We start from the raw sequence: 24,555 nt of genomic DNA on the forward strand, positions 1-24,555 counted from the left end.
ATTAGCAAGACTTGACTGCATGCCGAGGTGGCAACCCCTAACCTTACCCTAGTAATTTAAAATAAATGTAACTGTGTGTAAGTGGTCTCAGTAGAAAGGATGCTATAAAGAAGCCATTCTTAAGGGAAACAGATAGAAACTAGAACTAAGGCGCTTGAACTTGGAAGCTGGGACAAGAATCCACAGCTAACGTGGAGAACGTGACAACAAACAGGGGAAAACTGAAGAATTAAATACACAGGCAGGATAACAAGAGGATGGGGAACAGGTGGGAACACAGCTGGGACAAATGTGACATAATGACACAAAGAGGAGGCATAACTAAATACACTGAACATAGGACACGGACTATCAAAATAAAACAGGAAGCACAACAAATAAGGAGATCCAGACGAAGATATACAAGCTTAACAATGAGAACAGGAGAGAGAGACAAACATGGGAGCATGACTGACCTGGAGAGACAGAGAGGGAACATGGAACACGGAGACACGAGAAACGTGAAACACAGGGACAGAAACTATACCATAAGCAAATAAGCACAAAACACTTAAGAGAAGTAAAATCACAAATGACACTAAATCAAAGAATATTAACACAACTCAAAAACACATGAACACTGGGTCACCAGACCCACAACCATGATACTTCCTCCATCTAGTCATGTCACATGGATGTTACTGGGGTGTAAATGCTCAAAATATCAAGTACATATTCATGTGAAAATAAAAGTTTGAACAGGCCTCTATGCAGGCCTGTGAAAAACTAAGTACAGTCTTATTGCCTAAAAGGTTAAGTAATATCCAGGTAATGCTAATCCATTTTTGGAAAGCTGAATACAGTGTCAATAAACACACTCAGGCCTGATTAGTGGCAGACCTGCTGATTCTCTTAAATAGAAGCAGTATGCCAAACTGAAGCATGCTAAGATCTCAAAAAGCAACAAAACATGCTACAATGTAAAGAAACACCTGAGAAGCATAGTCACTGACATCTATCAGTGTGGAAAGGGTTACAAAGCCATTTTTAATACTTTGAGACTAGATGAACCACAGTGAGAGCCATTATACACAAATGGAGAAAACTTGGAGCAGTGCTGAAGCTTCCCAGGAGTGACCAGCCGACCAATATTACTGTCAGAGCACACTGACCAGGCAGCAGGAGTAAAGATGTCACAAAAGAACCTAGAACAAAATTAAAGAACTCCAAGCTTCACATGTCTCTTTAATGGTCAGAGTTCATGATTCAACAAAATTGGGCTAACTAGCTCTGTGAATTCAAATTAAGATTTAAAAAATTGAGTTATCTTTAAGTTAGTCCACAATATCACTCACCAACCAGCCTCTCATATCTAAACTGAGCTACATGTGATTGAACAGACATATGCCTTTTGATTAAAATGTTCCTCTCTCGGTCACAGTAACATGAACACCCACATTTTGCACATATGGTACATCATTATAAATACAGTTATTGGTTTTCTTCAGCTTTGGGTGTTTGTTGTTGGACTGTAGAATTGGGCTTTGCAGCTCTGTCAACCTGAGCATACACTGTCTCTGGCTGGGGGATGTTTTCAGTCTTAGTCAATTTTTGTCCAGTATGAAACTCCACCAAAGCATAAGTAGATGTTGGAGAATTACATGATTCATGTCCTGAAGGAGTCTGACTTTGAGTCTGGCCTTGAGTGACCTCCTGGAAATAAATCAAAAGTGCTTTGTTAGGAAAATGTAATATTTATCTTACATGTTTATACAATAATAACCCAGGAAGAAAATATCACAAACAGTGATGTCTAAATGTGGCAAGAAGAAGCATAAGTTTGGATCTGCATCAGCAGACTAGATGGAACAGTTGGTGTAGAAAGGAGATGGTGTTGATTTTAGAAAGTAGTTTGTGAAATAGTGTTTGATCATGTGTATGGTTGTAGACTTATGAAATTCATAAGTGTGGATTTCAGCTCAGTTTAAAATAAAAGGATTTTTTTCAGAAAAAAGTTTCTCAATAATTTAATTACTCACAATTAAACCATTTGTTCCTACAGCTTGACTAGCAAAGTGGGAGCTTTTTTTCTTCTCTTTGGGTAAAAAAAATATGCTTACCTCAGGAACCGCATATATAGTATTTTCCTGGTTCCCTCTTCTACCTTTACCTGTAAGTCAGGCATAGAAAATATAGGTTGACTTGCTTAAAATTTACATTTTATTTCCTTATTTAGATATTCTACAAGGTGATTTTTTTATTACACAAATAAATGATCTTACTGTAGCCAAACAGAAGTGATATAGTGGACTAATACAATAACATTTATTCCAGATTTTGTATGTTAACTCATGCTAATTACATAGACTTTTGATGCAACCCTGTTCTGTCAGTAGACTGTAAAAAGATCAGTCTGCTTAAAAACAAGAAGAAAAACTCATCCCTCTTTGCAGTCAAAGTGATTTTCATATTTTTACAGCTTTCATTCAGTGTGAAAAAACGTGCCTATAGAAGCTGTCATAGTCATTAAAAAAACCAAAAACAGCAGCCATACTATTATAGTGACCACACTGTAACCCCCACATAGTCACAGAGTATACACTGCATATCAATTTAACACTAACTTTTTATCATAGCATATAATGTTATGACCCAAGATCATGTGGGTCATATGTGTGTGCGTGCGTGCGTGCGTGCGTGCGTGTGTGTGTGTGACTCCTCCCACCAGAGGATGGCTGTGGGTTTTTCTTTCTGCTCTCTCTCAGGTGTGGAGATGGGTGTGTCTTAATGGAGACTAGTGCCTGCTGAGTAATTGGACTGATTGGATAATTGGTTGATCAACCAGTACTTAACCACAAGATGACAGCCATCTGGCTCCCTCTCTCCTGATGTCCACCACACAACAATTAGCCTGTGTTTCCGATTGCTACTTTGAGTGTCTCTGATTGATAACTTAGCAAATTGGTTTATTTGTAAGTATAACTTGATGTGTGTCTGGCGCTAGAACATTACTGTTGTAAATAGCTTTGTGAAGTTGTATTTTTTTGTACCCCTTTCACTGTGAATATATTGTCTGCTGTGGCAGCCTGGTAGGAGGGGAATGCCTTTTTCATTTGACTGAGTCTTACAGTAAAACCTAGATGCACCCCTATAGAAGAGTGTGCCTGGGGGAGAAACGTGACTGTTTATAAGTAACAAAGCCCCAAGATGTTGGCCACAATGGCAGGTCATAACTTCCTCTGTATCATACCCACATTGAAATTAACTGAATGTTGACAAACAGTCTGGGAGCTAATTTTGAAGATGGTCACTGATTTGGTGCTCTTCGCTGAAGTCTGGCAGCAACGCTGAGCTTCAAAAGTCTGGTGTAAAATATCCTATTGAAGCTAAACATGTTAACTAAAACCAGGGAAGTCTATGCTTTAAGATGTACACTGGCACAGCTGAGGACCACCTTCTCCCTTGTCATTCTTCCTTGTGGTCTTTGACTTTTTCTTTTCTTTCTTTTTTTCTTTTTTTTTCTACAGGGGGTAAAGGAAAATAATTTCCTTCTGGGCAATTCCACCATCTTTGTTTTACCATTTCCATGGATTTATTATTATTGTTGTTATTATTAATAATAATATTATTTACTTAATATTATTATTTATTTATTTATTTTTTAAATCTCCCATTTCAGAGTGAATGAACACAGTTATAAACAGATTCACGCAGAACAGACATAAAGCAGATGTTTACTGTTGCACCAAGTATAATTTAATCTGGACTTCTCTTGTCAATGTGTATGTGTATTTGTTTAAAGTGTGTGCTTGAATGCAAAATATAATTTGTGTAGCTTAAGTATAAACAACAACAAAAAACATTGAAACTTACATTTCATGATGACACAAAGTGTAATGGAGAGAGTCAAAAAGGAGAGAACAGAAGTTGAAGCTGCAATTATGGTGGCTCCACTGGAATCTGTAATGAAAGAAAAATATTACACCACAAAAAATCTGAACGGTACAGTACTAGGATTTCTATGCACACCCCCCCCCCCCCCCCCCCCCCCCCCCCCCCGATTTATTACGGCAACAAATATTTTACTGATCACAGCAGTATTGCATGTGACAGTTTGCTTACACACGTTCTTTAAAAATGAAATACGGGTTTGGATTTTTTGACAACTATTCACAATCATCATTTGAGTCAATGCCACCAAGTACGTTTCATTGGATTGGATTATGGGAGCTACAAAATCCAAAGGTATATAGTCAGACATGGGGAGAACACGCAAACACCACAAAGCAAGTCTTTTAAAAAGTGGTTATTTCAGTGTTTCATTCATTAATAATTTCTCAATATTTTCTCACCTGTCTTTATGTCACAGTAAGATTTGAGCACCTTCATGGTCTGATTCCAGCTCACTTGGTTGCTGTGATTACAGAAAATGGTGTCTTGATGCAGGTAAACTTTTAGAGAGGAAACATTTCCTGTGGTATTCAAATTATTTTTGTCTGCATGAGAGCAGTGTTGGGCATCACACCTAAAACTACTGCTAATGTTATAGTCCACTGTGCTGCAGGTCACAGTCAGGTTACAGGAGTCTGAGTTGTTGGACACAAGGTGCACTGTCAGGTCAGCAGGAGTCACTGGATCTGAGAACCAAGAGATGTGAAAGCGTTAAAAACAGGTCTATGATGTGTGAACATTTCTAAACAATTAGAAGAGAAACCTACCTTGGACTATGACCTTGTATTCAGCAACCTTTTTGTCGCTTTGCACAGACACAATTGCAGTATAATCTCCACTGTCACTGTGTTGTACATTCTTTAATAGCAAAGAGTAACTTGGTCCAAACGACTCAACCCTTCCTTTATAATTGTCAGACACGTCTGGTTCACTATTTAAAACATGTTTTACAATATTTGCATTGGAATTAAATTTCCAGGAAAAAACATCTGTCTGTTTTACAAGTTTAAATGGTTCCTTTACATCCAAGTGTAAGTCCTTTCCATGCAGCGCAAACACATGTTGGAGCCCTAAAAGAACAGAAAGACAAAAAACACGTCAGTGCTGGCTGTGTGGCAGGCATCCATGTAAAGGGAAAAACATTTCATCACTCATCCAAGACAGAAGCAGTCACTTGTGAAAAACACTCTTTTTTTTTTATACTTGTGTTAAGTTTTGTATAGAATACAAAATAAAATAAAATTACATAAAATTCAGTCTCTAGTTAAATGTGAAAGAAACAGCCACAGCACCATTAATAAGATAACTGACGTCGTTTTGCTAGCTGGTCTGCATTTTTCCTCTTTGGTGCAACTGAAATAATTTTTATTTATAAATTTTAAGGGTAATTAATATTTTGTTTTTGTTTATCTTCTGTGGTCTGTGAGAAGACGGTCTCTGTGGGGATGGGGTCTTGGTGGGCATTTCACAAGGACAAAAGCAGCTGAGAGATATGCAAGACTGCCTCTCTGCTTCCTGGTCTCAATCCTGGATAGATGTGTTTTAGATGGTTTGATACATTCATTCATATCTCTATAAATAATAGAATTTGACGTCACTGCCACGCGACGACGGTTGTCCCAATTCAAAGTGTACTTCAAATGCATACTCCAAATACGATTTTCCCCAAAAATCAAGTGTGGTCCGGTGCACGCTTCGTGGTCACATATATCCAACAATTCATAGCGCAGCGGTGGGTGTGGATAATTTTGCCACAAAGTACGGCAGAAGGGAGCGGCCGAAGAGTGAACTGTCAAAAGTAAGTACCGAATATAATGTCACTTATTTATGTGCGAATGTTTAATAATGAAGAACATTAAAACATTGCTGTTGGCCACATGTCGGCAAAGCTGTGTGACATTAGTGATGTTTGTACTTTCAGCGTTAACTTGGTTTTAAAGCCTCTACATATATATATATAGTCGACCTTAATCTTACAGAGAATGTGATGATTTTATGGATAATTAAAGTCATTCATATATCCACAAACACAACAAGCTGAAAGTCAGTGATGCTGCTCGGTTTGCAGTCCTGAATATCACGGCACAAGCAGGATCCACTGCACTGTTAATGTTAGCTATGTTATATTGCTGCCTCTGTTCGGTGGTGTCGAGCCAAATGGACTTTAACATGTGTTTGAACGAGTTGACGGTTCACTCGTTAAGCTGAAAGAAAGATGCTTTAATCACAGGAGTCACACATGTGTCCACTGTACCATCTGGGAACTCTTCTTGTTTAGCACTCGTAATAACACAAACACTAAATCCTCCTGTTTTGTAGCAGTGTATACACCTGAGACTGTCACCTGTCTGTCTGTCCTGCACTCGCTCTCTGTTTCTTTCTCTCTGATTGTGGAATAAAAGTATGACCATGTGTTTATAAGTTACACTTGTGTTTTTATCCTGCAGCTTATCACACATTTGATTTCCATGTGTGACAACTGCAAGTGTCCAGAGTGAGGACAGACTGAGGGACCCACTGCTGCACATCATCTGTGAGGATTTGCACCCCTGATGATCCACCAGGACAAACTCAGCAGTGTGTGAGGAAGAGGAGGAGGAAGAGCCAGCAGCAGCTGACAGATGGAGAGAATAGACAGACTGTTCCCTGTTTGTGAAGGACTGCTAGAAAAGTTTAAAATAACTAACTGTCTGTCCTGAATCAGTCTTATTAGGTAATGTTCAAATAATTTGATCATCCCAGTGTTTCCAGTGTGGGAGAAAGTACTCAGGGCCTTCAAGTTACGCACTATGAAAGGCAGCAACAAGTTTAATGTTCAGAAACCTAAAGTATGTATGAGCAGCAGAATGGAGCTAAAATAAATGTTTGTTTCAGTTCTATGAAGCTTTGAGTATTTTGGATCAGTAGCACTGCTGTGTTTGTTGCATCATATTGCTGTAATTGTTTATATGCTTTATATATTCTGAGGTAAGTTGATCTATAGTGTTACATCATATTCTATAAGGATGTTATGTGTTTGTATACTTTCTGCCCAGTTTGATCCATTTAGCAGAAGCCAGCCTGTTTAAGGCTCTGATGTCTATTCTGTATGACTTAAAGCAGTTATTGTCACGGATTGCCGGGGAAGCCGTGTGCCCTCCAGCGGAGACATGAGACGAAAACCGGAGCGGTCCTTCGGACCCTCCAGCGGAGACTAGAGACAAAGGCCGGAGCGGTCCCTCGGACCCTCCAGCGGAGACTAGAGACAAAGGCCGGAGCGGTCCCTCAGACCCTCCAGCAGAAGTCAACACTAAGCCAGCAGTCATGGAGTCTTCTGGCAAACACGAAGGCAACTGGCAATGCACTGAGCACTGGCTCTGCCCAGGCAACGCTGACATGGTGCAGTTCTCAGGTGGCTGCATAGACTTCAGGGGTCCAGAATCAGCTGGGGACTGAGACCTAGCCTCTGGGGAAGCCCTGGAGCGGCAAACTGTGCCAATGGCGGCTGAACCGCGAAAAGCCCCTTGAGGTGATATTAGACTTTCTCCCTGCATGGAGTGAATGAGTGAAACCGGCGATACTGGAGCCGGAGCTACTGGGGCCTGCGCTACAGGCGGCACTGGAAGGGACACGGGTGGCTCTGGGGCCTGTGCTACAGGCGGCACTGGAAGGGACACGGGTGGCTCTGGGGCCTGAACTGAAAGGGACACGGGAGACTGAACTGAAAGGGACACGGGAGACTGAGCTGAGGGGGACACGGGAGACTGAGCTGAGGGGGACACGGGAGACTGAGCTGAGGGGGACACGGGAGACTGAGCTGAGGGTGGCTGCGAGGGAGCTAACTGAGCTGAGGGTGGCTGCGAGGGAGCTAACTGAGCTGAGGGTGGCTGCGAGGGAGCTAACTGAGCTGAGGGTGGCTGCGAGGGAGCTAACTGAGCTGAGGGTGGCTGCGAGGGAGCTAACTGAGCTGGGAGTAGCTGCACAGGCGATACGCAGCTCGCGTTGACATCCGCCACACAAAACACAGCCCCTGAATGAACAGTCACGTTGTCTGGAAAAGACACAGAGTCCTCACTCACCACAGCCGGTAAATTAGAAGTCCGAACGTCCGGCTGTGGGGTGGCGCGTCGGCGGCGCGATCGGCGTTTCCTCCCCGCAGACGGCTCCGACAGGCCGGGCAAGATCACATCCGGCGAGTCGGGCAGCGAGGCAGGAGTGGCTGAGAGAAGGTGAGGTGTGTGCTGGAGAAAAGCCTGCATGGTCGGAGGAAGCGATTTTAGAAGCCATGGCAGGCCGGAAAAGAGCCGTTGTAGCCGGCTTTCGACGGTGCGGCGAAGCTCCTCTGGAGGGTTTTCAAGCCACAGCCCGAGGAGAATCTCCACGTTATATGTAACGTCGTCCTGGAGCTCCTCGGACGGATTTACTGCTGCTGGGTCCATGGTGGCTGGTTCGTACTGTCACGGATTGCCGGGGCAAGCCGTGTGGAATGTAGGAAGGACCCAAAAGGCAGCAGCTCTGGTGCAGGTGAGTGTTTATTAACAGGGGTGGGTAAGTACAAACAGCGGTGGCGACAAAACATGAAACTGGAAACCTAAACTGGGTAAACTAATAAGACAAACCAGAACGAGGATGCAGGGAGGTCCGGAGAAATACATATGGGAAAACGCAGGGAGACCAAGGGGAAACAACACAGACGAACCAGCAATTACTAAGACAGAAAATACAACTTAAATACACTCAGAGAACACAGGGAGATTACACACAGGTGGGAAACACAGCTGGGAGTGATTAACATAACGAGACTAGGGAGGCAAACTGAAAACACTCACATAAGACGCAGACCTTCACAATAAAACAGGAACACACGGGCAGAACAGAGTAAACACTAAACAAAGGAAGAACAGAACCAAAATCGAAGAGAAAACACAAAATGCTGGGTCAAAAGGACCCAGGATCATGACAGTTATGACATGGTCTGATTTTCTCACCCAATAAAGGAATATTTAATATATCAGTCTACTCTTCATTCTATCAGAAACAGTTTTCACAGCTCGTACATTTTCCTTTTTACACATATATGTAAGCATTGAGCCAAATGTAATGATGCCAACATATTAAACGAACAATATTTGTCTCTTGTGTATAATACATCTCTATATACACCTTTGAGTGAAGATTTAAGGTGATAGGAAATATAAATAACTGCAACTTGGTCTCAGCCTCAGATACTCAACTACTCAAAGTGATGTCATGACAAAAATGAATGACCAACAAGACATTTTTTCTCCTTCATTTCTGTCACACAAAGCTGTATGTAACGTTTCTCGCGGTTAGGATCATGGTTGCAAGGCAACCTGAACAGCGCGACGCAGGCTAGACCGTCCCATTTCACAAGCCTCTCACTTCCGCACTTCTCGTACTTATAGTACTTATAGTACGTAGTATGCGTAGTGCGTGTACTTCAAGCGTGCAGACCCTGAATTGGGACACAGCCTTAGTCTCCTTCTGTGCTTTGTTGTGTCCTTCTTTGCAGTATGTTCTAGAGATGACACGATACCACTTTTTTATGTCCGATATCAAATCCAATGTCATAAATTTGGATATCTGTCGATACCGATATGAATCCGATATAGTCTGTTTTATAATCAATAAAACAGTTTTTAATGTCTTTGGTCTTCAGTAACCCAGTAATCCACTCATTTAAAAAAAATGACTCCCTTGTTTCATCTATGAGTTATTGCTAAAATAAGAAACATCTTGGGTCAATTTCACACGCTCCTGCACACCAAATCTGGAACTACTGTCCATCATGTGTCGTCCTTTTTATCTACCTCGGGAATTTACATCGGTCATTGTAAGTGCCGTTTATATTCCACCACAAGCGGACACGGTCACCGCCTTATGCGAGCTGCATGAGGCACTCACACAGCACCAGACACAACACCGGGACTCTGCGCTTATTGTGACGGGGGACTTTAATAGCGCCAACCTCAAACGCGCAGCGCCGAACTTTTATCAACACATCACCTGCCCCACCAGGGGTGAAAGGACACTGGACCACTGCTACACTACGGTCAAGGACGGCTACAAGGCACAATCCCGCCCCCCGTTTGGCAAATCTGATCACGCCGCCATCTTCCTCATGCCAAAATACAAACAAAGGCTGAAACAGGAAGTTCCGGTTCAGAGGAAGGTCGCGCGCTGGACGGATCAATCGGTGGCCGCGTTACAGGACGCACTCGATGTCGCAGACTGGGGCATGTTCAGAAACAGCTCCGACGATGACGTCAACGTGTTTACGGAAGCGGTTGTGGGATTCATCGGGAAACTAGCGGATGATACCGTGGAGACAAAGACTATCACAACGTTTCCCAACCAGAAGCCGTGGGTGGATAAAACCATCCGCGACGCTCTGAGATCCCGCACCGCTGCCTACAACACGGGACTCATGACGGGGGACATGGACCCGTACAAAGCCGCGTCATATAACGTGCGGAGGGCGGTGAAAGAGGCGAAGCAGCGCTACGGGAGGAAACTAGAGTCACAACTCCAACAGAGTGACTCTAGGAGCCTGTGGCGGGGACTAAGGACAATAACGGACTATAAAGCACCAACAACCGGTATGACGAACGCGGCCGTGACTCTGGCAGACGAGCTGAACACTTTCTATGCTCGCTTCGAGGCTGCAGCTAAGGTCTCCAACAATGCTAGTGTTAGCGGCGCTAACGGCTGCAGACAGGAAGATACTGCCAGCACCGGAAACGTGCTCGTCATCTCCGAGCATGAAGTAAGGAGAGCCTTCAAGAGAGTGAACACCAGGAAAGCAGCAGGACCAGACGGCATCCCAGGTCGTATCCTAAGAGACTGCGCATACCAGCTAGCTCCTGTGTTCACTGAGATATTCAACATCTCTTTATCTCAGTCGGTGATCCCCACATGCTTCAAAGAGTCCATCATTGTTCCTGTCCCGAAGAAACCCCACCCTGCTTCTCTCAATGACTATCACCCTGTAGCCCTCACCTCAGTAGTGATGAAGTGCTTTGAACGCCTGGTCAGAGACTTCATCATTTCTTCACTACCAGACACACTGGACCCACTACAGTTCGCTTACCGTCCAAATCGTTCCACAGACGATGCCATCTCTCATCTCCTCCACACATCACTCACTCACTTGGACACTAGAAGGGGGAATTATGTTAAAATGCTCTTCATAGACTACAGCTCTGCATTTAACACCATAATTCCCTCCACACTCACCACCAAGCTGGAGCATCTGGGACTCAGCTCATCTATGTGTCAGTGGATCTCCAACTTCCTAACTGGCAGACCACAGGCAGTAAGGATGGGCGGACATGTCTCAGCCTCCACCACTCTCAGCACTGGAGCCCCCCAGGGGTGTGTTCTGAGCCCCCTGCTGTACTCTTTGTACACATATGACTGTGTGGCCACTACCAGCTCCACCACCATCATCAAGTTTGCTGACGACACCGTCGTGGTGGGCCTGATCTCTGATAACAACGAGACGGCCTACCTGAAGGAGATTAGGAATCTGGAGAACTGGTGCCAGAGGAACAACCTCCTTCTAAACGTCAGTAAGACAAAGGAGCTGATAGTGGACTTCAGCACTAAGCAGGAGAGGAACTACCAGAGTGCCCAGTGGAGAGAGTGGACAGCTTCAAATACCTCGGAGTTCACATCACGCAGGACCTGTCATGGTCCTGTCACATTAACACCGTGGTGAAAAAGGCCCAACAGCGTCTCTACCACCTCAGACGCTTGAGAGACTTCCAACTGCCCTGCAAGGTGCTCAGGAACTTTTACTCCTGCACCATAGAGAGCATCCTGGCGGGAAACATCTTAACCTGGTTCGGGAACAGCACCATGCAGGACAGACGAGCTCTACAGAGGGTTGTGCGGTCAGCTGAGCGCACCATCCGCTCCGAGCTCCCTGACCTGCACTCAATCTACAGCAGGCGGTGCTGGACCAAGGCCAGGAAGATCGTGAAGGACCTCAGCCATCCCAACAACAGACTGTTCTCTCTGCTGAGGTCAGGAAAGCGATTCCGCTCCCTGAAGACCAACACAGAGAGACTGAGGAGGAGCTTCTTCCCGCAGGCGATACGGTCTCTCAATCACACCACCACACAGTACTGACCCACACATATGGTTCTTACACACACACTGGACTTTCTGGACTTTGGTTTTGCACAACACTGGTCACTATATTCTTCATTTCCGGTTAATACTTGTACAGCTGCTGTTATTGTGTATATATTTATTTATATTTAGATTTCTTCATACATTCTTATATAGTTCTATATTGTGTATTGTGTATTTTGTTGTACAGTTATTTTATTTTCAACTTTAATTTATATATTTATCTTTATCTTATTCTTCCCAGTTAAATTTACCCTTCATTCTAATTTGTGTTGTACAGTTATTTCATTTTTAACCTTAATTTATATTTTATTCCTTCCTAGTTAAATTTACCCTTTTTAATTTTTCATATTTATTTCCTATCTTATTCATAGCCTTTCCTTTTTTGTTTTCTTTAGGTCACGAGCAGTTGTCCAAGCATTTCACTACATATCGTACTGTGTATGACTGTGTACGTGACAAATAAAATTTGAATTTTGAAAATTTGAATTTGAAATAGACCATTTTGCTTAGGGAAAGTTCCTAAATGAGTGAAGTTACCTGAGTACCTGTGTGGTGGACATAATAAGAATTGAACTGTTCAATTGCTAAGAAAATGAACTTCAGTGCTTTCTTTATTCATTTATTACTTTAGCAAAGGATGCACTGCGATCATCCTTTATGAAATAAGAGGAGAAAATGCCGTCACATAGTTGATAATGACAGACCAGCTGAGCATTCATGAAAACAAATGATTGGACGGTGACACAAAGTACACAGATTATTCAATCATAACTATAACTCTAATTCAGTTTAATTCCATAACTTGTTAAATGCTATGAATTTTTAATAAAAAATGTTAAATTAACACTGCGGTAATAAAATCTGGTTTTTGTCCAGTTGTTTTCTTGCACTTTTATGTAAGATCTTTAAAATGAGATTATGATAAACAATAAATTATCAAAGTGTATTTAAGGCTCAGTATAATTCAGTTTGCATCATTTTAAATGCATTTTTGCTTCAGGTTAGCTGAGATAAGTGATGGATCAAGAGAAGATTGAGACAAAAGTTACTGAATAAAACTCCAGCAGACCCAATAAGGATGCATGAGGGAGAGCGCTCTCTCTGAAAACAGTGCAGTAATTCAGATCAACATAGAATCATTATGTTTATAAAATGAAAGGTAAACCCTTCTTAGCACTGAGCACTAAGACTCTGGTGGAGCTCAGTATTTGTCCTGAGTAGAGCAGCATTATTACAAACTAAGCCACCATAGAAACCTAACAAGCTGACCTGTGTAGCACAAAAAATTATTTAGCGTCAGCTAATGAGCCTGCTGTGTATTAATGAAGATATTATTACTGTGCCTGTCTGACTGGTTATAAGTTGGTGGCATAAAAATAAAAAGACCATCTTCTAACAGTCATGGCAGCAAACGTACAGCTGACTCCACTCTAATAATTCTAAATATTTTTTCAAACAGGGCAGCACGGTGGTTAGCACTGTTGACGCACAGCAAGAAGGTCCTGAGTTCAATTCCACCATCAGGCCGGGGTCTTTCTGTGTGGAGTTTGCACGTTCTTCCCGTGTACTCAGGCTTCCTCCCACAGTCCAATGACATGCAGTTAGTGGGGAAAGGGTAATTGGTTAATCTCAATTGCCCATGAGTGCCTCTATGTGCGACACCCCGCCTCTCGCCCTATGACAGCTGGGATAAGCTCCAGCGCCCTCCGCGACCCTGAACAGGATACGCGGAATCGAATGAATGGATGGATTTTTTTCAAACAGTACAGGAGGAACGGCAACATACCGGCTATTATATTAAGGTTTGTAAATCGAAAGCACAATATAACGCTGCTGAAACAAGGAAGAAAATTAAAAGGATCTAATGTCTTTATCAATGAACATCTAACCAAACACAACGCTGAAATAGCCAAAAAAGCGCGACACCTTAAGAAGCTGGGAAAAATCCAAGGCACTTGGACGACGAACTGCAAAATATTCATTAAACTAAACGGATCACCAGAGGAAGCCAAAGTTCTGACCATTAAAAATATGGCGGATCTCGAAAAATATCAGTGAGCAACACGATCTGGACGGCAAACAAGGTAACAGACAACCACACACTCACTTATGACACACACTGGAAGGAAGAACTCAGATACATCTGGAAGAATCAGCTGCATCAGTCAGACAGTTGCAGAATATGATCAATTGGAACTGAAAACATTTAACTATATGGATCACAATACACACGACTTGGAATATGAAATAGATCCAGACAACAACTTTTTCTCATCTAACAATAACAATTGCTGCTACTATACAAATAAAGACTACAATCAGAGGATTAAAACTGAGAATAAATTATCAATTATCCACTTTAACTGTAGAAGTCTCTATGCTAATTTTAGTCATATCAAAGAATATCTTAACCAGCTTTCACATCCATTTAGTGTCATTGCCTTATCAGAAACTTGGATCAATATGGAAAAAGGAACAGACTTTGAACTGGAGGGTTATGAATTCACATTTATAACTAGGCGAAACAAAGGAGGAGGAGGAGTGGCCTTGTATGTGGACAAATCCTTGAAATTTAATGTGGTGGAAAAGATGACGATGGTGATTGATAATGTACTAGAATGTATTACAGTTGAAATTTGTAAAGAAAAAAGTAAAAATGTAATCATTAGCTGTATATACAGAGCTCCAGGTAGTAGTATTGAGACATTTAAAGACTGGATAGAAGAAACATTTATTGAAATAGCTCGCAAAAAAGTTTTCATTTGTGGAGACTTCAATATTGATTTGCTAAACCCATGTCACGGGGTCCCCTTCCCGACCTCTCCCGGACAAACACAGGCGTAGTCGGTAAGGTATTAGTGTGGATACTTTATTTGAAACGGCCTCCCCAGTGCATAAAAAGATTGTTGCAAAGACATAAAACTGAGAGCCACGCTACACAGCCTGTATGTTACAACACACACCCCCCTTCATATCCGGCTCGCCGTCTCTTATATCCCGTAACCCCTCCCCCTTGGCGTCACCACCAATTCTTTATTCTAACTTTAATCCCCGTCTCCCTCCCCCAGAATTTCTTTTTCATTATACACTCACAAAACATATACATTGATACAGGCTCTCAACTATTTCCCAGAAGTCTACCCGACTTCATATACACATTAACGGCCCACGTAATGAGGCCATTCTCATGACGGTCCAGACACACGTGAACTCATTATTTAAACCCCACACCCCCATACCATCGGCTTGCGTCACCCTGCACGATTGGCGATCCCCCCGCACGTCTCCCCGACCGACGCCCTTAACAAGTAAGTGGGAACCAAAATCTAGCCACCCCCGATGCGGCTGACAACTTGCTCCTCACCCCTTTTATTCCTCTACTCGGTCGTCAGAAAGATACGCCGCCCCGGGTGCCGAATCGAACTAATGGTGGCGATCTAATGGTGGCGGTGCCATACTCAGCGGACTCTGCCTTGAGACGGGTCACTCCGTCACATCATCCCCTTCCCCCCGGAGGTTGGCGATGTGCGGCAACCTAGAGAGGTAATCCGCCACCACATTGAGTGTACCTGGTCTGTGCCGGATGGCGAACCTGAAAGGTTGCAGTGAGAGGTACCAGCGTGTAAGTAGGCTATTATGATCCTTCATGGACTGGATCCAGGTAAGCGCCCGATGATCAGTCTCCAACACAAACTCTCTTCCCAGTAAGTAATACCGGAGTTTCTCCAGCGCCCACTTAATCGCCAGAGCCTCCTTCTCCACCGTCGAGTAATTGGTCTCCCGCGGCAGCAGCTTGCGGCTCAGATATAGGATCGGGTGCTCCTCGCCCGGGTCCCCTTGAACCAACACGGCTCCCAGGCCGCTCTTGGAGGCATCCACCTGGACCAAAAACTGCTTCTTAAAGTCCGGACTCCAGAGCACGGGGGTCGAACACAGGCAAGTTTTCAGTCCCTGGAACGCCTGTTCACATGCTGCGGTCCATATGACCGGATTTCGTTGGTTCTTCCCCAGTAATGTCGTCAGCGGCGCCGCCATTGTTGCAAACTGGGGCACAAACCTTCGGTACCAACCAACCAGTCCCAGGAAAGCCCGCACCTCCTTCTTGGTGCGAGGCCGAGGACAATTCTGGATAGCTTCCACCTTATCCAGCTGCGGTCGCACCTCTCCTCGTCCCACCTGGTAGCCCAAGTAGCGAGTCTCCTGCCGCGCCCATTCACACTTCGAGGGGTTCAGAGTCAGCCCGGCCTTATGAATTCTTCCCAAGACCTCCGACAAATGCTGCATATGCTCCTCCCACGTGTGGCTGAAGATGACGACATCATCCAGGTAAACTGGAAGAGCCCGGCAGGGGTCCTGAAAGCAGTGTACGGCCTCGACGTCTCCTCCAGTGGCACCTGCCAGTAGCCTTTGCACAAGTCCAAAGTGGTGATATACTGGGCAGCCCCAATCTTCTCCAGTAAATCCTCAATTCGCGGCATGGGGTACGCATCAAACTCGGAGATGGCATTTAGCTTTCGAAAGTCGATGCAGATGCGTAAAGAGCCATCCTTTTTGAAGATAATGACCACCGGGCTGCACCATTCGGAGCAGGACGGCTCGATCACTCCAAGCTCCAGCATCTTCTCCACCTCCTGTCGCAGCTTCTCCACCAAGTGTTGCGGAACCCGATAGGGCCGTTGCCGGATGGGCTGTCCCTCTTTTAGCCGGATCACGTGTTCAACCAAGGTAGTCCGACCTGGGTTAACGGAACACAGCGAAGGCGTCTCCTGCAGAATTTTCAGTAGCTCCGCAGCCTGCGGTGAGGTCAGATGAGTCAATACCGGAGACCTTGGATCCGTAGCCTGCTCAGGTTCACTCTGTCCTCCTCCTTGCACCACCCTGGCCATCAGTGCCTCCCTCGGAGCCGGACGGGGCTGCTCCACCCATTCCTTCAGGAGGTTCACATGGTAGGTTTGTTTCGGTTTCTTTTTTCCCGGATGATGGATCTCATACGTCACTGGTCCCATTCGGCGAAGCACGATATAGGGCCCTTGCCATTTCGCCAGCAGTTTACTGTTGGAAGAAGGGAGAAGTAACAGCACCTTTTGTCCGGGCTGAAACTCACGTTGCCGGGCCTGTTGGTCATACCAGATCTTCTGGCTTCGTTGAGCATCCCGCAGATTGGCTTCGGCCTCGGCCTGGTACCGCTCCAACCGCTCTCTCATCTCCAGCACAAACTGCACCACCCCTTTCTCATTTGGAGCCACGGTCGAAGACTCCCACCCCTTTCGAACGAGATCAAGCGGCCCCTGTACCTCCCACCCATAGAGTAACTCAAAGGGGGAGAACCCCGTGGACGCCTGTGGAACCTCTCTATACGCGAACAAAAGAAAGGGTAACCACTGGTCCCAATCTTTTCCCGTGTCTGACACAAACTTCTGTAACATCCGTTTGAGAGTCTGATTAAACCTCTCCACCAACCCATCTGTCTGTGGATGGTACGGTGACGTCTTGATGGCCGAAACGCCTAACTGAGTGTGGAAGAGCTGCATTAACTTCGACGTAAAGTTAGTCCCTTGGTCGGTCAAAATCTCATCAGGTATCCCCACCCGAGAAAACAACTGTATCAGTGCGCGCAGAACATTAGGGGCTGTGATCGCTCGCAACGGAAACGCCTCTGGGAAACGGGTCGCGTAATCACACACCACCAATATGTACTGATAACCCCGACCACTTTTTACTAACGGACCCACAATGTCCATAGCTACCCTACGGAAGGGGATAGAGATGACCGGCAAGGGTTGTAGCAGAGCCCGATCCGATTTGCGCGCTGGGCAAGTTTTCTGACACACAGGGCATGCACGACAGTACTTCTGTACATCCGTATACATTGACGGCCAAAAGAAACGCGTACTAACCCGTAAATAGGTTTTTTGGCGACCCAAATGGCCTGCCCAGGGGAGGGTATGAGCTAAATGCAGAATGAGAGGTCTACAACTAGCAGGGATCACAAGCCGCTGGTGGTCCCCATCAACTGCATACAACACATTTTTCTCAACCACAAACTTCTCTTTTCCTCCCCATTTCCCTGTTCCCCCTTCAGGCACATTAGCAAACAACACTTCCAACGTCTCATCCTCCCTTTGCAACACAGAAATATTTTCAGGTACATCCCATTTCATGTTCTTATTGCCCGGTCCCTGGGACCATAGCTGCTTCTCAAAGCGGCGTTGGCGACGAGATTTTCTCGGCCCTTTCGTGCCACCCTCGCACAGACTACTGTCCAAGTCTGGCAGGGGTTGGCATCCCGCCTTCGCCTGGGCCCTAGTGACCACTGGGCCTAACACCTTCATTTGAACATTCCCCGTTTCCCTCCCTTTTGTCTCTGTGTCCCGCTCTTCTTTTTCTTGCAACAAATCCATAAGCACAGGCACATCCATCCCCAGAATAACCTCTACCGGCAAATTCTGTACCACCCCAACAGACAATAAATATGGCTGGTCATTAATAGTCACTGTTATTTCCACCTTTGGGTAGGGATGTTTGTCACCATGCACACATAACACTTCTTCTTGTCGACTATAGTCCACACAGTTCACTGGTACCAAGCTTTGCTTAATTAATGACATAAAACTACCAGTGTCCAGCAAAGCAGTAACCTGCTGCCCATTTACCCTTACAGTTTTATAGCGTTGCCCCTCAGCTGGCTGGACCTTTGTTGGTTCCGCCTCCAGCCGAGGTGCATAGCAGGCCCCAGTGACTTTGGCCTTCCGGATGGGGCACACCGAGGCTTTATGGCCTGGCTGCTGGCAGTAATAACAAAGAAAGTCCTTACCCGCTCCTCGTAGAGTGGATACCTTGGGGGCCCCGGATGGCTCGGGGTTACTCTCCCGCTTCGGCAGACCCGCGGATTGCGGGGACGATCGCTGTGGCGTCCCAGCTGAGCGGACCGGGGCCGCTCCTCTCCGCGCATTGAAATACTGCGTCACCAACTTGGCTGCGGCCAGTCCGTCCGCGGGCTCATGCTCCCTCACCCAGGTCCTCACCTCCCCTGGAAGAACTCGAATTAGCTGCTCCAAAATAATCGCTTCTCCCATCTCGTCCTTCGTATGCTGCTCTGGTCGAAGCCAGCGCCGGTACAGTCCTTTCAGCCGGTAGTACGTCTCGGTGGGGCTCTCCCCAGGTGGAATAATGTTAGAGCGAAACCGCTGCCGATACGTCTCCGGGGAAATGTCAAATTTAACTAACAAGGCAGCTTTTAAATCCTCATAACAGTGGGCTCTTTCTTCATCCATTGCGGTATAGGCCTCCCACGCCTTCCCCGCTAGCAACGGAACTAGCCGACAGGCCCATTCATTCTCCGGCCATCTCCAGGTTCTGGCCACTCGCTCAAAGCGCAACAAATAGTTCTCAACATCTTCCCCCATCTGGTACGGTGGAATCTTTGGCCCCTCCGATCGCCTCCACTCTCCGCCCGTCTGGTCGAGGCTGCTTGTCGTTGCCAGGGACTGGCGAGCCGGTTCCTCCAGCAACGACGGCCGGTATTCTCGCTGCCGGGCCGGGGTAGGCAGCACCATCCTGGGGCTACTCGCTGTTACCGTGCTCGGTGTAGCCGTAGCGGCCGTAGTGCTAGCTCCCGCTAACACTTGCCCTGAGCTCTGCTGACTAGCTGAATCCGCCGGCAACAGCGCATTAGGAGAGGGAACGGTCCTCAGCCCCCTGAGTTCTGCCAATAACACCGTCTCTCTCCTTTGCTGTCCCGCCAGGAAGTCCCTCATCATCGCAATCAGTTCTCCATCACGTGCTGCGGTCGAGGTTGTAGGCAACTCCGGACCAATCCTGCCGGAAATCTCCTCCTCCTCTGCTGAAGAAGATGACGCCGGCACTGTGTCCCACGCCAGCTCCTCTGCTGTCTTCTCCCCCGGAAGCTCATGCTGCTGGGACCGCAGCTCCGTGCGCTTCGCTGGGAGGCGCGTTTTCCTCTTCCGACTAGCCATCCCACTCCTGACACCATATGTCACGGGGTCCCCTTCCCGACCTCTCCCGGACAAACACAGGCGTAGTCGGTAAGGTATTAGTGTGGATACTTTATTTGAAACGGCCTCCCCAGTGCATAAAAAGATTGTTGCAAAGACATAAAACTGAGAGCCACGCTACACAGCCTGTATGTTACAACACACACCCCCCTTCATATCCGGCTCGCCGTCTCTTATATCCCGTAACCCCTCCCCCTTGGCGTCACCACCAATTCTTTATTCTAACTTTAATCCCCGTCTCCCTCCCCCAGAATTTCTTTTTCATTATACACTCACAAAACATATACATTGATACAGGCTCTCAACTATTTCCCAGAAGTCTACCCGACTTCATATACACATTAACGGCCCACGTAATGAGGCCATTCTCATGACGGTCCAGACACACGTGAACTCATTATTTAAACCCCACACCCCCATACCATCGGCTTGCGTCACCCTGCACGATTGGCGATCCCCCCGCACGTCTCCCCGACCGACGCCCTTAACAAGTAAGTGGGAACCAAAATCTAGCCACCCCCGATGCGGCTGACAACTTGCTCCTCACCCCTTTTATTCCTCTACTCGGTCGTCAGAAAGATACGCCACCCCGGGTGCCAAATCGAACTAATGGTGGCGATCTAATGGTGGCGGTGCCATACTCAGCGGACTCTGCCTTGAGACGGGTCACTCCGTCACAACCCAAATAAACATAAAACCACTGAGGAATTTATAAACACAATGCACTGTATGAATCTATTCCCTAAAATTACTAGACCTACCAGGATTACATCACATTGTGCAACTCTCATAGACAACATTTTTGCAAATGACATTGAAAATAAGACTGTAAGTGGACTCCTGATTAACGACATAAGTGACCATCTTCCAATTTTTACAATCTATGATAGGAATTACAAGATCAATAAAATGGACAGTAAAAAAGAGTACAGACGAGTAAGAACAGAAGAAAGAATGAATGCATTTAAAAAAGATTTATTGAAGGAAAACTGGGGTGAAGTATATCAGGAACAGGATGTTAATAGTGCTTATAATAAATTCCTTAGAATATTTACATTACTGTACAATACCAACTGTCCAATAAAGCAATATAGTAGGAAACAGAAATATATGGACTGTCCATGGATAACAAAAGGTCTGCAAAATGCATGTATAAAGAAAAATGCTCTATACAGAGAGTTCTTAAGAACGAGAACTAAAGATGCTGAAATCAGATACAAAAGATATAAAAATAGGTTAACTAATATACTTAGATTTAGTAAAAAGGAATACTATAAGAAGCAATTAGATATAAATAGAAATAATAATAAAAGATTATGGGAAATCCTGAACAGTGTTATAAAATGTGGGACTGGACAAAAGAACTATCCCAAGTATTTCATTTGTAATGACCATGAAGAATACAATATGGATGTTGTGGCAAATAGTCTCAATGAATTCTTTGTAACTGCTGGACCAAATTTAGCAAGAACAATCACTCATCCTGGGAAAGCACAGGAAAAACCCGATACACTGATTGACAGAAATCCATATTCTATGTTTCTCACAGCCGTTGATGAAAATGAAGTTCTTGAAATTGTCAAAAAATGTAAAAATCACAAATCTTTGGATTTTAATGATATTGATATGATAGTGGTTAAAAGAGTCATTGAGGCTATTATAAAACCATTTACATACATCTGTAATTTATCATTTCAAACTGGTCGATTTCCAGACAGAATGAAAATAGCAAAAGTTATACCTCTATACAAATCTGGAAACAAACACCATTTCACAAACTACAGGCCTGTCTCTTTACTACCTCAATTCTCAAAAGTTCTTGAAAAACTGTTTAAAAACAGACTGGAAAAATTTATAGATAAACATAAACTACTCACTGAGAGTCAGTACGGATTCAGATCAAGCAGATCAACATCATCGGCACTATTAGATTCAATAGAATACATCACAAATTCCATAGACAAAAAGCAATATGTGGCTGGGTTATTCATAGACTTGACAAAGGCATTTGACACTATAGATCATGATATATTAATAAGAAAACTGGAACGTTATGGTGTCAGAGGGGTAGTTTTAGATTGGGTCCGGAGTTATTTAAGTGACAGAAAGCAGTTTGTGAAAATAAATGGTGGTTGCTCCTTATGTATGGACATTGCTTGTGGTGTACCCCAAGGGTCAGTTTTGGGTCCAAAATTCTTCAACTTGTACATTAACGACATCTGTAAAGTGTCCAAAGTATTAAAAATGGTTCTCTTTGCTGACGATACAAACATTTTTTGCTCTGGTGATGATCTGCAGAATTTATTGGAGGATATGACTAATGAAATAAGTAAAGTGAAGTTCTGGCTTGATAAAAACAAATTATCATTAAATTTGAATAAATCTAAACTTATGTTATTTGGAAATAGTAGTTTAAATACAAATGCAAAGATTCAAATAAATGGTGTTGATATTGAAAGAGTCAGTGAAAATAAATTTTTGGGGGTAATAATAGATGAAAAACTTAACTGGAGAGCTCACGTAAGATATATTCATTCCAAAGTATCACGAAGCATTGCAGTACTAAACAAGGCAAAACAGGTATTCGACAGAACATCACTTCATATTCTCTACTGTTTACTGGTTTCACCATACTTTTGTACATACTATTGTGCAGAGGTCTGGGGCAATAACTATAAAACCACATTACATTCACTTTTTACTCTTCAAAAGAAAGCAATTCGAATCATCCACAATGCAGGTTATAGGGAACATACAAACTCACTATTTTTGCAGTCTGAAATATTGAAAATTGACGATATAGTGAAATTCCAAACAGCACAAATTCTATTCAAAGCAAAAAATAAAGAACTGCCAGGTAATATTCAGAGTATGTTTTTTTTGAAAGAAGGAAGTTATAATTTAAGGGGTTTTTGTAACTTCAAAACAATGAAGGTACGTACTACAAGAAAAGGCTTTTGTGTTTCTGTTCAAGGAGTGAAACTATGGAACAGTCTGAATATGGAATTAAAGCAATGTCCAAACATAAAACTGTTCAAAAAGAGTTATAAAAATATGATCTTCTCGATCTATAAAGAAAAGGAAAATATTTAAATTAAGTGAATGTCTCTATTTAAAAACAAACAAACAAAAAATTCATGATGTGATATTATAGTATATAGTATATCAGAAATCTGTTCACTATTTTTATTACAAATTATATCAGTAAGGAAGCTGACTAAATATTCACTGATAATTTATGGGACAGGGGTGGGATTAAATAAGTGTATACTTCTTCCCACTCCCTTTCAACATGTAAATTAATCAGAATGTTTTTTTGTATGTAATTTGTATAGTATATTTTTTTTCTCTCATTTCTTTTCTAAATGTACTTGTATATTGTTCACATGTTGAAATAAATTACCAATCAATCAATCAATCAAAGGAAATACCGAAATGTGCAGAAGAAAAAAAGGTATTTCCAACTCTGGTTTCCTCATTGGGTTTTTGCTGTGCAGCAGAAGAAATTCATTTGACACACAGATAAATATAATATACATATAATATGCACAACATACAGACATACAGATACTGATATGAAACAGAAAAGATTATTTTAATTTTACTTTTGTCATTATTTTATATTTATAGTATTTTATGTATCTATAACCTACAGAGTTATGGTTCTTTTGTGTTGCTTCGTCCTATTTTAAAGTACATACCACATTTTGATCATTGTACCCTTTCAAAGCAATGTTAATACTGAGTAGATTATCCTTGTAAAGCGGTATTGATATGTTATTGCCCCCCAATGCCCCATGACTAATGTGAGCAGATACTCACACTACTAAATGAACATCTCAGTAAAAACTGCATTTAACTGCATAATATTACATTTTATCAGCGTCATGACTAAAATAAAGGCATTACTGAAAACAGCATTTTTGTCATTTGATTTGTATTGCTAAAAGGTCTTTAAAAATAACAATGCATTAGCTGTGAAAAAAAGAGCAAGTTCTTACCTTGTACTTCTATTATGTAGAGCAAAGAAAAAGCAAACAGGACTACACCACGAGTCATGATTCTCTCAACTGAGCAATGAAGGAAGTAGCATAACACTTTGAAAACCTGTTTCCTGTTAGCTTCTCTTTTGTTTTCAATCATTTTAGTTACGTACATCAGATGCCAGAAATGCGATTTATTATTGCCTGTATATGGACTAATAAACTAATTAAAATAAGAGCATATATTTCATATCTAAACACATAGTTGGCAGACTCACAACAGGCTGTGAATAAAATATTATAAAACATATTTTTCATCCTATTCAGATCCATTAAGCCTATGGATCACTTCATTTCTAACTATTACAATTCCACATTCTCACATTTCAGTACTCACCTGTGATGTATTCATCCTACTGTTCCACTTTTTGTCTGTGATTTCTACACTAAAATAAAATATGGGGATTCAAGAAAGTTATCATGGAAGT

General features: G+C 43.5%; 2 protein-coding genes across 4 annotated transcripts; both read right to left on the minus strand.

The window, feature by feature from the left end:
* Positions 1 to 1,195: 1,195 nt before the first annotated feature.
* LOC113010454 (SLAM family member 5) lies at positions 1,196 to 24,526 on the minus strand. 3 transcript variants are annotated; one of them, XM_026149504.1, is made up of 7 exons: positions 24,086 to 24,526; positions 4,698 to 5,000; positions 4,505 to 4,616; positions 4,332 to 4,393; positions 3,853 to 3,939; positions 2,100 to 2,149; positions 1,196 to 1,692 (listed from the first exon to the last, which is right to left on the minus strand). In XM_026149504.1, the coding sequence occupies exons 1-7, from the start codon at positions 24,240 to 24,242 to the stop codon at positions 1,471 to 1,473; spliced, it is 993 nt and encodes a 330-aa protein (XP_026005289.1). In that variant the 5' UTR covers positions 24,243 to 24,526; the 3' UTR covers positions 1,196 to 1,470. The 3 variants fall into 3 exon arrangements, with proteins under 3 accessions (XP_026005289.1, XP_026005288.1, XP_026005290.1); XM_026149503.1 differs by having other exon boundaries at positions 4,332 to 4,616; XM_026149505.1 differs by lacking the exon at positions 2,100 to 2,149 and having other exon boundaries at positions 1,629 to 1,692; positions 4,332 to 4,616.
* LOC113010452 (uncharacterized) lies at positions 15,502 to 20,069 on the minus strand. Its single transcript, XM_026149500.1, has one exon. The coding sequence runs from the start codon at positions 20,043 to 20,045 to the stop codon at positions 16,305 to 16,307; it is 3,741 nt and encodes a 1,246-aa protein (XP_026005285.1). The 5' UTR covers positions 20,046 to 20,069; the 3' UTR covers positions 15,502 to 16,304.
* Positions 24,527 to 24,555: the final 29 nt, after the last annotated feature.

This window comes from Astatotilapia calliptera, chromosome 18 (assembly GCF_900246225.1).
Source record: "Astatotilapia calliptera chromosome 18, fAstCal1.2, whole genome shotgun sequence".
NCBI classification, from domain to species: Eukaryota; Metazoa; Chordata; class Actinopteri; order Cichliformes; family Cichlidae; genus Astatotilapia; species Astatotilapia calliptera.

Bases quoted from the DNA above. Each gene is read 5' to 3' on its own strand.
- LOC113010452 (XM_026149500.1), bottom strand. From the start codon at position 20,045: ATGGCTAGTCGGAAGAGGAAAACGCGCCTCCCAGCGAAGCGCACGGAG.
- LOC113010454 (XM_026149503.1), bottom strand. From the start codon at position 24,242: ATGTACGTAACTAAAATGATTGAAAACAAAAGAGAAGCTAACAGGAAA. The intron at 4,617-4,697 runs GTAGGTTTCTCT...CTTGGTTCTCAG, and splicing joins ATACAAGGTCATAGTCCAAG to ATCCAGTGACTCCTGCTGAC. The intron at 2,150-3,852 runs GTAAGTTTCAAT...CCTGACTTACAG, and splicing joins ACTTTGTGTCATCATGAAAT to GTAAAGGTAGAAGAGGGAAC.